The sequence below is a fragment of the Mytilus trossulus genome, chromosome 1 (genome assembly GCF_036588685.1).
Source record: "Mytilus trossulus isolate FHL-02 chromosome 1, PNRI_Mtr1.1.1.hap1, whole genome shotgun sequence".
In the NCBI taxonomy this organism is placed as follows: domain Eukaryota; kingdom Metazoa; phylum Mollusca; class Bivalvia; order Mytilida; family Mytilidae; genus Mytilus; species Mytilus trossulus.
In genome coordinates, this window is record NC_086373.1 from 42,954,620 (window position 1) to 42,966,651 (window position 12,032).

Below are 12,032 nucleotides of genomic sequence, written 5' to 3' on the forward strand. Positions count from 1 at the left end.
GCTAGACGCGAAGATGTGCAAATAAAATATGTTCATTATCACTGAACTAGTATATATTTGTTTAGGGGCCAGCTAAGGACGCCTCCGGGTGCGGGAATTTCTCGCTACATTGAAGACTGTTGGTGACCTTCTGCTGTTGTTTTTTTATTTGGTCGGGTTGTTGTCTCTTTGACACATTCCCCATTTCCATTCTTAATTTTATTAAACTAATAGTGTCCTGTGAAAAAGTGTCCATGTGGACAGTTTTTCATTGAAATTTGGTATTTAATAATGTCCATTGCCATGGAATGGTGTCCCTCAAAAGGACAGATTTGTACTGCCAACACTATGAAGTAGTGTCCACTCACAGGACACATTTTTATAGTAGTTTAAATTGTGTCCTCCAAGGGAAGTAATAGAAAGGTCATTTCAAAGTTTTATTATACTTGAATTTTAATTAAAATATGAAGTCTTGATTGACATTATTAAATCCTACAATATACTCCTTAATAAAGAAAACAGATACTGTAAAATAACTTGGACACTCAACATATACCCCAACGACAATGTATAGCAAAGCTGAAGTCGTGGATAATTATGATAGTTCAATTCTGTTTTCCTTTTGCATTTCAACCAAAAATGAAATACTGGATCTCTATTCGCCATATTGAACAAATAAAGTGGCTTTACAACGCAATATTGATAGGTCTACTTAGTGCTCCACGAAACTCCTTCATAATTTGAACATCAATGTTATCAGCAATAAAATAGACAAAGAGGGTCGGTTGAGAAGAAAAAGTAAAGTTTTAGTCATTCCTTAAAAAAAACCTTAACGGGTGCAATCACGATTGGTTTGAAGTAACAGAATACCAGTTTCATGGATGACGACAAATATGTTTAAATTATCAAAAACACAATCCTGTTGTCTTTTTCCTCAATTGCGATCGACCGATTTAAACTTATTGACCAACAAATGTGTACTTTTACAAGCAACACGACGGACGCAACAAATGGAGCAAGATCTCCTTTCCATTCAAGACCACCTGAGATCATGCTTGGTTTTTGAAAGGGTTAAATTTACCCAGTCTTAGTATTCCTGTGTTGCTTTTCTTATTCTTTATGTCGTTTTTAGCTCACCTGGCCTTCGGGCCAGGTGAGCTTTTCTCATCACTTGGTGTCCGTCGTCCGTCGTCGTTAACTTTTACAAAAATCTTCTTCTCTGAAACTACTGGGCCAAATTAATCAAAACTTGGCCACAATCATCATTGGGGTATCTAGTTTAAAAAATGTGTGGCGTGACCCGGCAAACAAACCAAGATGGCCGCCATGACTAAAAATAGAACATAGGGGTAAAATGCAGTTTTTGGCTTATAACTCAAAAACCAAAGCATTTAGAGCAAATCTGACATGGGGTAAAAAATTTTATCAGGTCAAGATCTATCTGCCCTGAAATTTTCAGATGAATCGGACAACCCGTTGTTGGGTTGCTGCCACTGAATTGGTAATTTTAGGGAAATTTTGCTGTTTTTGGTTATTATCTTGAATATTATTATAGATAGAGGTAAACTGTAAACATCAATAATGTTAAGCAAAGTAAGATTTACAAATAAGTCAACATGACCAAAATGGTCAGTTGACCCCTTTAGGAGTTATTGCCCTTTTAAGTCAATTTTCAACCATTTTTCATAAATTTTATACATCTTTTACAAAAATCTTCTCCTCTGAAACTGCTGGGCCAAATTAAACCAAACTTGGCCATAATCATCATTGGGGTATCTAGTTTATAAAATGTATGGCGTGACCCACCAAACAAACCAAGATGGCCACCATGGCTAAAAATAGAACATAGGGATAAAACACAGTTTTTTACCTATAACTAAAAAACCAAAGCATTCAGAGCAAATCTGACATGAAGTAAAATTGTTTATAAGGTCAAGATCTATCTGCCCTGAAATTTTCAGATGAATCGGACAACCCTTTGTTGGGTTGCTGTTCCTGAATTGGTAATTTTAAGGAAATTTTGCTGTTTTTGGTTATTTTCTTCAATATTATTATAGATAGAGATAAACTGTAAACAGCAATAATGTTCAGCAAAGTTAGATTTACAAATAAGTCAACATGACCAAATGGTCAGTTGACCGCTTTGAAGTTATTGCCCTTTTAAGTCAATTTTTAACCATTTTTCGTAAATTTAATATATCTTTTACAAAATTCTTCTTCTCTGAAACTGCAGCGCCAAATTAATCAAAAGTTTGCTACAATCATCTTTGGGGTGTCTAGTTTAAAAAATGTGTGGCGTGACCCCCAGACCAACAAGATGGCCGCCATGGCTAAAAATAGAACATAGAGGTTAAACGCAGTTTTTGGCTTATAACTCAAAAACCAAAGCATTTAGAGCAAATCTGACATGGGGTAAAATTGTTTATCAGGTCAAGATCTATCTGCCCTGAAATTTTCAGATGAATAGGACAACCCGTTGTTGGGTTGCTGCCACTGAATTGGTAATTTTAGGAAAATTTTGCTGTTTTTGGTTATTACTATAGATAGAGGTATACTGTAAACAGCAATAATGTTCAGCAAAGTTAGATTTACAAATAAGTCAACATGACCAAATGGTCAGTTGACCCCTTTAGGAGTTATTGCCCTTTTAAGTCAATTTTCAACCATTTTTCATAAATTTTATACATCTTTTACAAAAATCTTCTCCTCTGAAACTGCTGGGCCAAATTAAACCAAACTTGGCCATAATCATCATTGGGGTATCTAGCTTATAAAATGTATGGCGTGACCCACCAAACAAACCAAGATGACCGCCATGGCTAAAAATAGAACATAGAGGTTAAACGCAGTTTTTGGCTTATAACTCCAAAACCAAAGCATTTAGAGCAAATCTGACACGGGATAAACTTGTTTTTCAGGTCAAGATTCATCTGCCCTGAAATTTTCAGATGAATCGGACAACCCTTTGTTGGGTTGCAGTTCCTGAATTGGTAATTTTAAGGAAATTTTGCTGTTTTTGGTTATTATCTTGAATATTATTATAGATAGAGATAAACTGTAAAGAGCAATAATGTTCAGCAAAGTAAGATTTACAAATAAGTCAACATGACCAAAATGGTCAATTGACCCCCTAAGGAGTTATTGTCTTTTATAGTCAATTTTAAACAATTTTCATAAAATTTGTAAATTTTTACTACTGGTAACATTTTCCACAGAAACTACTGGGCCAAGTTCATGATAGATAGTGATAATTGTAAGCAGCAAGAATGTTCAGTAAAGTTAGATGTACAAACATATCACCATCACCAAAACACAATTTTGTCATGAATCCATCTGCTTCCTTTGTTTAATATTCACATAGACCAAGGTGAGCGACACAGGCTATTTAGAGCCTCTAGTTGTTTTTTTGCCATGACATTTTCTAAATTTATGAGTTTGAATATACCTTTGTTAGCCTATAACTCGCTTTTCTGTTTAAAGTAAAGATATCAACAAAAGTCATGCAATTTGGTATGACTATTTCTGTATTCTTACTAAACCTTTTCCAACAGAAAAATGTGGGTATGTTCAGTTTACTATTTTTGTGTTTGATGCTGATAAACGTGTTATGTATTAGTATCATTTGATATTGAGTGCACCTTGTATTCGAGACAAACAGCTGTGCCAAATATTTGATAGAAAACATTTGTATAAGTATAGATTATCACATATTTGTTATGAATATCGTAGGTTTTGCATATGCAATAACCTCCAAATTGCCCGGGGCAAAAAAGACATATCCATATTGTGCCCTGTTCCTAAAGACGTGACGTCATTGCATCCTCAACAACACGTTTGTGATTATTTGCATAAGATTTTACCTTTTATGTATCATAAAATTGTTATAATTTACGTTTTTTCTCTTTTCTGCAGAACTTAAATATGTGATAAAAAGATTATAACATGCCCTTTTCCATATTGGCCCGGGTATCATCCCGAGACTCCCATATCGGCATCGAGGCTTTAGCCGAGGGCCGATATGGGTCGAGGGATGATACCCGGGCCAATATGGAAAAGACATTTTATAATCTTTTTATCACATATTTAAGTTCTGCAGAAAAGAGAAAAAAACGTAAATTATATCAATTTTATGATACATAAAAGGTAAAATATTAAGCAAATTATAACAAACGTGTTGTTAAGGATGCAATGACGTCACATCATTAGGAACAGGGCACAATATGGATATGTCTTTTTTGCCCCGGGCAATTTTGAGGTTATTGCATATGCAAAACCTAATGTATTCATAACAAATATGTGATAATAAGTAAATATAAACATGTTTACCAGAATTATGGAATAATAGAAAAATAAAACCAATAATCAGTTCATTTTTTTATTTCTCTGTTCCTCTTATTCTTACATCTAGTAGTTTGATATCCATTTTAAAAACACAATAACATCATACTAAATTACAATGCATTATAAATATTTTTTAGTTATAAACATGTAGCAAATGCGCTAACATATTTTGGCGCTTAAAACTTAGTTTACTTTTTTTTTTAAACTCGACAATAACTTTAATTCAAAAGATGAGCTATGTCCAGTTCTATTGTCCAGCGTTCATAAATATGATGATTAAAGAAAAAAAATGAACAAGACAAAAAAGATTCATGTAAAAAGCTAAAAGAAAAAATGAAAGAAATCGGGGGTAAAAATCAATCTAACACAAGTTACATTGGATCTGGTATAACTTCGTTTACTTCATTTGTAAACTTCTGGTCTCCCAGGTAAATATTGTCCTCACATTGTCTGAATTTTCTTGTTTCTCTCCAGACACACTCTTCGCCATTATGAAAACATATACCATCGTCATGGTAACAATCAAACATAATTCCAAATTCCCACTCGCACGTGTTGTTGCTGTCCAGTTGTCCACACTGTCCTTCCCGGCAGAAAGAAAACTATTAAAACATAAACTGGTCAATTAAAAGATGAACATACAAAAAATATATGAATAAATTTTAATGTCCATTCAATAAATTGCCAATCAAATTCAGCAAAAAAGTGATGATACGAGCTCTGTTTAATTTCCTTAAAAATAATTTATTAATAGTAAAACACACTGATGTTTCTGTTTTGTTTTAAAACCAATTAAATTTGTAAGATTTGAAGTGTATAAAGTGTTCGTTTTATTTAGCCTTTTCTGGATGCCTTTAGTAAGGAAATATATTTATTATTGCCAGGAGATATGGTTTACGCCATTGCCAGGTAGTTAGCAACATAGATATAGGAAGATGTGGTATAACTGCCAAGAAAACAACTCTCCATCTAATAATTTATAAAAGTAAACCATTACATGCACGGCCTTCAACACCGAGCTTTGGCTCACACCGAACAGCAAACTATAAAGGACCAAAAAAATACCCTTGACGGACGACAATTACATGAAGTTCTTAAAGCTATGTCGCTGGGCTACCAAATTTCGCAGATACATTTTAAACATCATTTTCCAATGATTAAATTCGAAATAAATCAAGTTTAAAAATTGTCTTAAATTTTGTCATATTGGTGCCTTCCATTTTGAAGGCTGGAAGCTGACCAGCTATTCCCTGTTTTTCATTGGATACTGACTGTAGTTCTAGAGTTTGATTGCTAATGGTAATATATTTTACAGTACTGACAAAAATATATGAATGTGAGGACCAGACCGAAAATTTGTCATGAATTTTACAGACAATATAGACTTGCATTGTACATTTGAACCTCAGCCTCTTTGGACTACCTTGATCAATAGAGACTTACCTCACACTGACATCCAGATTCATATTTAAATCTAAGACCATTTTTCTGTGCCTTTGTCAGATTGTGATATGGTTTTACCCATTCACAGATAGATGTGTATAGATTATCGTCCATTATAGTTCCTGTGGGAAATAAATAAAGAAAGAATAACCAACGATGCTCTTATAGTATTTCAATATTTTGAGATATAATAAAAAAAAAAAAAACATTTAACATGACAATCAAAATGCAAAAATGTAACACGTTTTCTGCTGCAGTTCTAAAACAAGGTGTAAAATTTTAAATTATTATGGAAATTTCCAATAGATTACAGTTGGATTGCATAAATATCCTACAAATATTTTTCCTGTAGCAGGGACAGGCTAAACAAATAACAACACCCCAGACACAAATCTTGAAGAATCACTTGCCTGTTATGACGTAGTTTACATCCATTTCTAACTCTCCAACCCCGCTACCAGATGTTGAAGAAATGATCATTGTCTTAGTTGCATTTTCATACTCTGGTCCTGCCTAAAAGTTGAAAATAGTTCGATAAAGGCAAACGTGACATGTATATTAACATATATCGTTACTGATTTGCAAGGTAGAGGCTGGCTATATATTCGAAACACGCAGGCCGATATTAGTTACACTAAATAGAATCATATTCAAAACAGTGTGGTCCTGGCCATTGATTGACGACCTAAATTATCCCATTGACTGTGACAGATTAGGTGAACGTTTGTCTGTAACGACCATTGCTCTCTTCTTACTTATTATAGAATTTAAACTGTGGGGTCACCAAAGGTTCTTAACGCCTTTAATAATAAAATAATTCGAAAAATTATTCAGGAATAACCTTTATGTTTTGATTTATATTATTGATATAAATCAACACATCGTATTATTCCGGATTCGTTTTTCGAATTGATTTATTAAGGTGTTGAGAACCTTTGGTGACCCCACAGATTCAGTGTCTTTAAAAAGTACATAGTGAGCAGTGATTGTTACCGACAAACGTTCACCTAATCTGTCCCAGTCAATGGGAGAATTAGGTCGTCAATCAATGGCCAGGACCACACTGTTTTGAATATGATTCTATCATACATCATAACAGGCAATGTTGGTCCTCAATGCTCTTTAACTTCGTACTTTATATGGATTTTTTTATCTTTTTTAAATTCGAGCGTCACTGATGAGTCTTTTGTGGACAAAACGCGCGTCTGGCGTAAATACAAAATTTATCCTGGTATCTATAATGAGTGTATTTACATTTTGTAATGTTCTAAACCTCTTTTGCAGGTTCTCGTTTTTCAAGAAGGGAATAAAATGGGAAGAAATTGTTCATTTGCCAATATTTCTATATTTGACCATATTTGTCTGTATTCAATGAGAAGTCTCATTAGATAAAACTTATAACTTTCTATCTTGATATCTTCGACAATTGAAATCAAAGTACGGTATGAAGCCCCTTTAACATCATTACGACTTCTAGAACAGACATGTTTATATTTAAACTGGTGAAAACTCATGACACAAATCAAGGTATTGTACTTTACTTTTGTGTGCCTGCTAGGGACCCCCAAAGGTATAGCTATTTTAAAAACAATAAAGTATAAAAAATTAAATAGACATAAGGAACCATACATAGAATACAAAAACATAATTACGATTATCTTATCCTGCGTTTGCTGGCACCTCAGTTTCGTAGTTATTTGTAAATTTATCAACAGGGAATTTGGAACAAATAATTTGTTATTACGAATCAGGTCTTACCTTGAAAACCTTTTTGATGTTCACAATATAATGAACCGCCATAGGGAAGCCCTCTTTACTATAGATAACATCTTTGTCCAAGATTCCGGCCAAAACGACTGTTTAAAAAGAACATGAAGAATTGAACAAATAATTTAAAAGGTTACAGGAAAATGTACCACTTACGCATTAAACGTAACCCTCTTAGCTGTTTCAGCGTTGACATATATTAAGATGTAAGCTAATGTATATTCGCATAGTAGTTGAGCAGATTGAATTAAAAGACTAGTGTAAATGATAACGGCTAGTGTAAATGATGCCTTTATTGACCATTGTAAACTATAAGGGCTGGTGTAAATGATGCCTTCAAGTCTAGTGTTAATGAGAAAGACTTGTGTAAAGAATGTCTTTAAAGACTAGTGTAAACAATAATAGCTAGTGGAAATGATACCTTCAAAGTCTAGTGTAAACGATAACGACTAGTGTAAACGATAACGGCTTGTGTAAATGACCCCTTTCTAAGGCTAGTGTAACCGATAACGGCTAGTGTATTAAAATGGTACCTTCAAAGACTGGCATAAACGATAACGGCTAGTGTATACATACACTAGTGAAAATGGCAAAGGCTAGTTTTATATTATGCCTTTAAAGATTTACGACTAGTGTAAACGAGGCATTTTTGTATCTCACAGTTTCAAGTTTTCTTAAAGACACTCATCATAGTAAGAAACCAATGCTCTCTTAGTCATGATGTTATTAATATACAAAAGTGTCGCTTAGACATGCTTTATCGTCAAACAATGAATCCACCACTTCCTATATAAACAAGTGTCTTCCGTCTAATTGTTCGAATGACTTAATCCAATTCAAACAAGTGTGAGGAGTTTAACGAGAATTTGAAGTATGCCTATGTTTGTTTTTATGAAGTCTTAAACTCGTACGATAAGTTCAAGTATGTATGTTTTTAAATAATCTTACGCACAAAAAAAACTCAAAAAAAAATGTAGAAACCTTATTTGACGCTTGTCGGTATGCCACTTTTACATTGCTACAGCTATAAAGCAACCAACAATAACTAGAATAGCAAATGTACGTCATTTTCAAAATTGCTTGTAGTAGAAACAACAAATCTGTAGCATTACTACATGTGTACCAGAAATTGATAAAATATAAATTGTTTAAACTTTCACTCAACATACAAAAAGGTTTAATCTGTAACCAAGTTTACTGAAACACTCTCCCTTCCTTTTTTTTTTATTGTTGATAAATATGTTTATCAAACTACATAAAAAAGAGTTTTAATCAAATACAACAATTTTTCGAATTAAAATTGCAAAGCCACACTTTTTTGACAAATTTAAGCAAAATTGTGATTTTATAACAAAATTTGTTTGACATATGTTCCTACGTTGTGATGGTGTAGTATCATATTCAAAAGTAAAATAACTAAACGTCCAAGATATTGAAGAAAGACTTTTTTAAACTATAGCATTATTCATACAATATAACACGAACTAAAGCACAACAACCACAACTGCACAACCCCCTCCGACAAGAAAACTTGCGCACAAAAAATGTACAAACAATGACAAAACAACAACAAACAACGCATGATCTTATACATGTAGCTTGATTTGATACAGACACAAATTGTGTTAAACTTTATAACTTAATATATGGCATTGTCTTACCAAAGTCCGATTCACAATACTGTTGTTGTGGATGGCGGAGTTCACACATACAATCTCCATACTGAACAGCATGAAAAAGCAAAGCTGCCACCAAAATGTTTACAGCTGCCATTTTCTGTGAAATTGAAAAAAAGAATACATTTTCCATAATGTATAACTGGAAATAAACTAGGAATGTAAAAATGATGTAAGTGGACTACAGCAAATTGTGTCATTTTGTGTTTTAAAAAAAAAATTCTGTCCGAAATGCTGTTTGAATATGTAAAATTGGTCGCTGACTTACAAACTTAAAACAATCGCCCCATTTAACAAAACTAATAACATTTGAAAAATCGTTTTCATCCGATGATATCATTCATAAAAAAAATATATTAAAAAAATATATACAAGAACAGAACAAGAAAGGACATTTATAAAGTGTTACATTCTATCCATTTTTCATCAGCCTATGTTAAATCTAAAAAAATACAATTTCAATAATAATACACTGACCTTATTTCAGATGTGATGAACAATATACATGTGATTCGATGATGAAGATATGAATTATTTAATATACAAATAATAATGAGTTTCGGATGATGTAGGTGAGAGCCTTCTTCCGTTCTCATTGGTATTGATGTCAGGAGTGTTGACAAATACTCAAGACTCAATCATGTGTAATCATCTCCTTATATTTGACTGTGCCTAAAAATAAGAAATATAAGTGGGAGGCCTATGTTTTTCTCATTTCTATTCCAAATACACAATAAATTTATATAAGATAATGTAAGAGTACACTTGAGGATATTGTACTTTAAGTTATATTTTACACAGACACCTTCTTTTTTTTTAAATACACACCCAAAGCAACACGTACGTAATTTGTACGTAACAATGAACACCTACATTGACGCCCATCCTGCAATGTTTTCATAAGAAACTCGTCGTAGTTGTCAACCATTCTTCTCCGTTTCATAAGTCTCACTGTGTCTAAACCACACCGGCAAAATTTGTTCGGACTCGATGGTATCTAACATCCGGCACAATGACGGAACATTAATAGACAGAAGAAAGCTAGGTATCTCTTTATTTTATTATTTTTTTTATGATATCGAAGAATATATATACATATACAACTATTTACTATTGTTATATGCAACATTTTCTACAACTGTTCTATATTAACGAAGAAATAAGTAAAAATGCATGTCAAAATGACGAATTGAGTGAACCTTGCCTCGAAATTGTTTAATTTCTGATTTGGAACTTCCGGTGCAATGGCGGCGCCCACGTTTTTTAACATGCTAGAGCAAATTTAATTTAATTGTGGCCTGAAACCCTCAATATAAAGCTACAAAGTAACAGAATTCAACAAAACAAAAGTATGAATATAGAAATTTAACAAAAATTTAAATTGAACGTTTAAAATGCCATCAATTGGAAAAGACAGCCCTAACCCCCATACCACGACGGACACGAGGTCAAAAACAGGGGCAACAACAATTAAACACACAATAGGATCAAATCAAGCAACATTTGAACTAAAAAATGAGAATATTTATCTATGGAGACGAGCCCTTTTAATTCGTTACTTCAAAATTCTTGGAAGTCATGAAAAAGCAAAAGTTGAATGGAATGACTTTGACCAGAAATCGAAACTGATAGAAATTGCTGATGATAAACATGCATTTACAAATAAAATCCCAAAGAAAGAATTATTCAAATCAGCAGTGTCGATTACATTGGATAAACAGAAACTCTTTGTGATTACTATTTACTATACAACCAAAAAAGCCACTATCCAGGGTCAGGGGACAAGTGAATGGTTACAATCTGAATTTAAAGTCATAAATGAAACAATCAATAAAATTAAAGAGATTAAACAGAAAGGGAACCTCCCTTGTGATGTAGATAAAATTTTTAGTGAATTAAAGTTTAAGAAGAATGAACTAATTGATATAGAATCTCCAGAAGACCTGGAACCAATAGCTGAACATGTACATGTACAGGCAGATAAAGTTATAGTTGATATTGAAAAGATACATGTACCTTCAGAAAATGAAACACAAAACGAAACATTCAAACCGAATACATCTGTCCTAAACAACCAAGAGGGATATGATCAAGCTAAGATGAAGATTCTTGAATCTGAACTTGAAAAGATTAGGTCCGAACAAACTCGCCACAAAGAGGAGATAACTCAAATGAAAACAACAATACATGACCTAGAAATTGAACTTGTGAAAAAAGACACTGAATTACAAGCAGTACAAAATCTATGTACTAACTTGCAAACTAATTTAAACAAGATAGAACATTTGAATGAACAAATTGACAAAGAAAAATCATTGAAAATAAAAAAGAATGAGGATAGATTGAAAGAAATGGCAAATGAAAGAAATCAAGAAATCCAACGAGTTGTCAAAATGGAACAAAACATAAAAGAATTGCAACATACAATTGAAAAAGAAGCAGAAAAACGCGTAGAGGACCAAACCTACCATGCAGAGACGAAAACCAAGGATACAAAACTACATGTAGAAAGTGCCGAAGAAGATAATCACATACAAACCGAAAGAATATCTGAAAAGAAAAACAGTGAGAAAAATGAGCCCGACAGAAGCAATAATAATATAAAATCTTATGCTGGTGTGAGAAATCCAACTTTAAGGAAGGAAAACAGCCACCACAGGGATACCTATGATTTATTGATAATAGGCTCTTCGATTATCAAAGACATTGACGGCAAAAGATTGTACAAAAATAGAAAAGTTAAAGTTACCACTCTACACGACAAAACAGTGTTTGGAGCAATTCAGTATATCAAATCGTTTAGAGATAAAGCAAAACATATAATGT

The 12,032-nt window shown here is 33.0% G+C and overlaps 1 protein-coding gene across 1 annotated transcript; it reads right to left on the minus strand.

The window, feature by feature from the left end:
• Window positions 1-4,595: 4,595 nt before the first annotated feature.
• On the minus strand, window positions 4,596-9,871 carry LOC134724972 (metalloproteinase inhibitor 3-like). The gene is made up of 6 exons (XM_063588401.1): window positions 9,684-9,871; window positions 9,192-9,306; window positions 7,522-7,619; window positions 6,174-6,276; window positions 5,764-5,885; window positions 4,596-4,922 (listed from the first exon to the last, which is right to left on the minus strand). The coding sequence occupies exons 2-6, from the start codon at window positions 9,301-9,303 to the stop codon at window positions 4,692-4,694; spliced, it is 666 nt and encodes a 221-aa protein (XP_063444471.1). The 5' UTR covers window positions 9,304-9,306; window positions 9,684-9,871; the 3' UTR covers window positions 4,596-4,691.
• Between the last annotated feature and the right edge of the window lie 2,161 nt (window positions 9,872-12,032).

Coding starts and splice junctions, on each gene's coding strand:
- LOC134724972 (XM_063588401.1), bottom strand. CDS start 9,303: ATGGCAGCTGTAAACATTTTGGTGGCAGCTTTGCTTTTTCATGCTGTT. Junction 7,620..9,191: donor GTATTGTGAATCGGACTTTG/GTAAGACAATGC, acceptor CTTTTTAAACAG/TCGTTTTGGCCGGAATCTTG. Junction 5,886..6,173: donor TGTAAACTACGTCATAACAG/GCAAGTGATTCT, acceptor TATTTCCCACAG/GAACTATAATGGACGATAAT.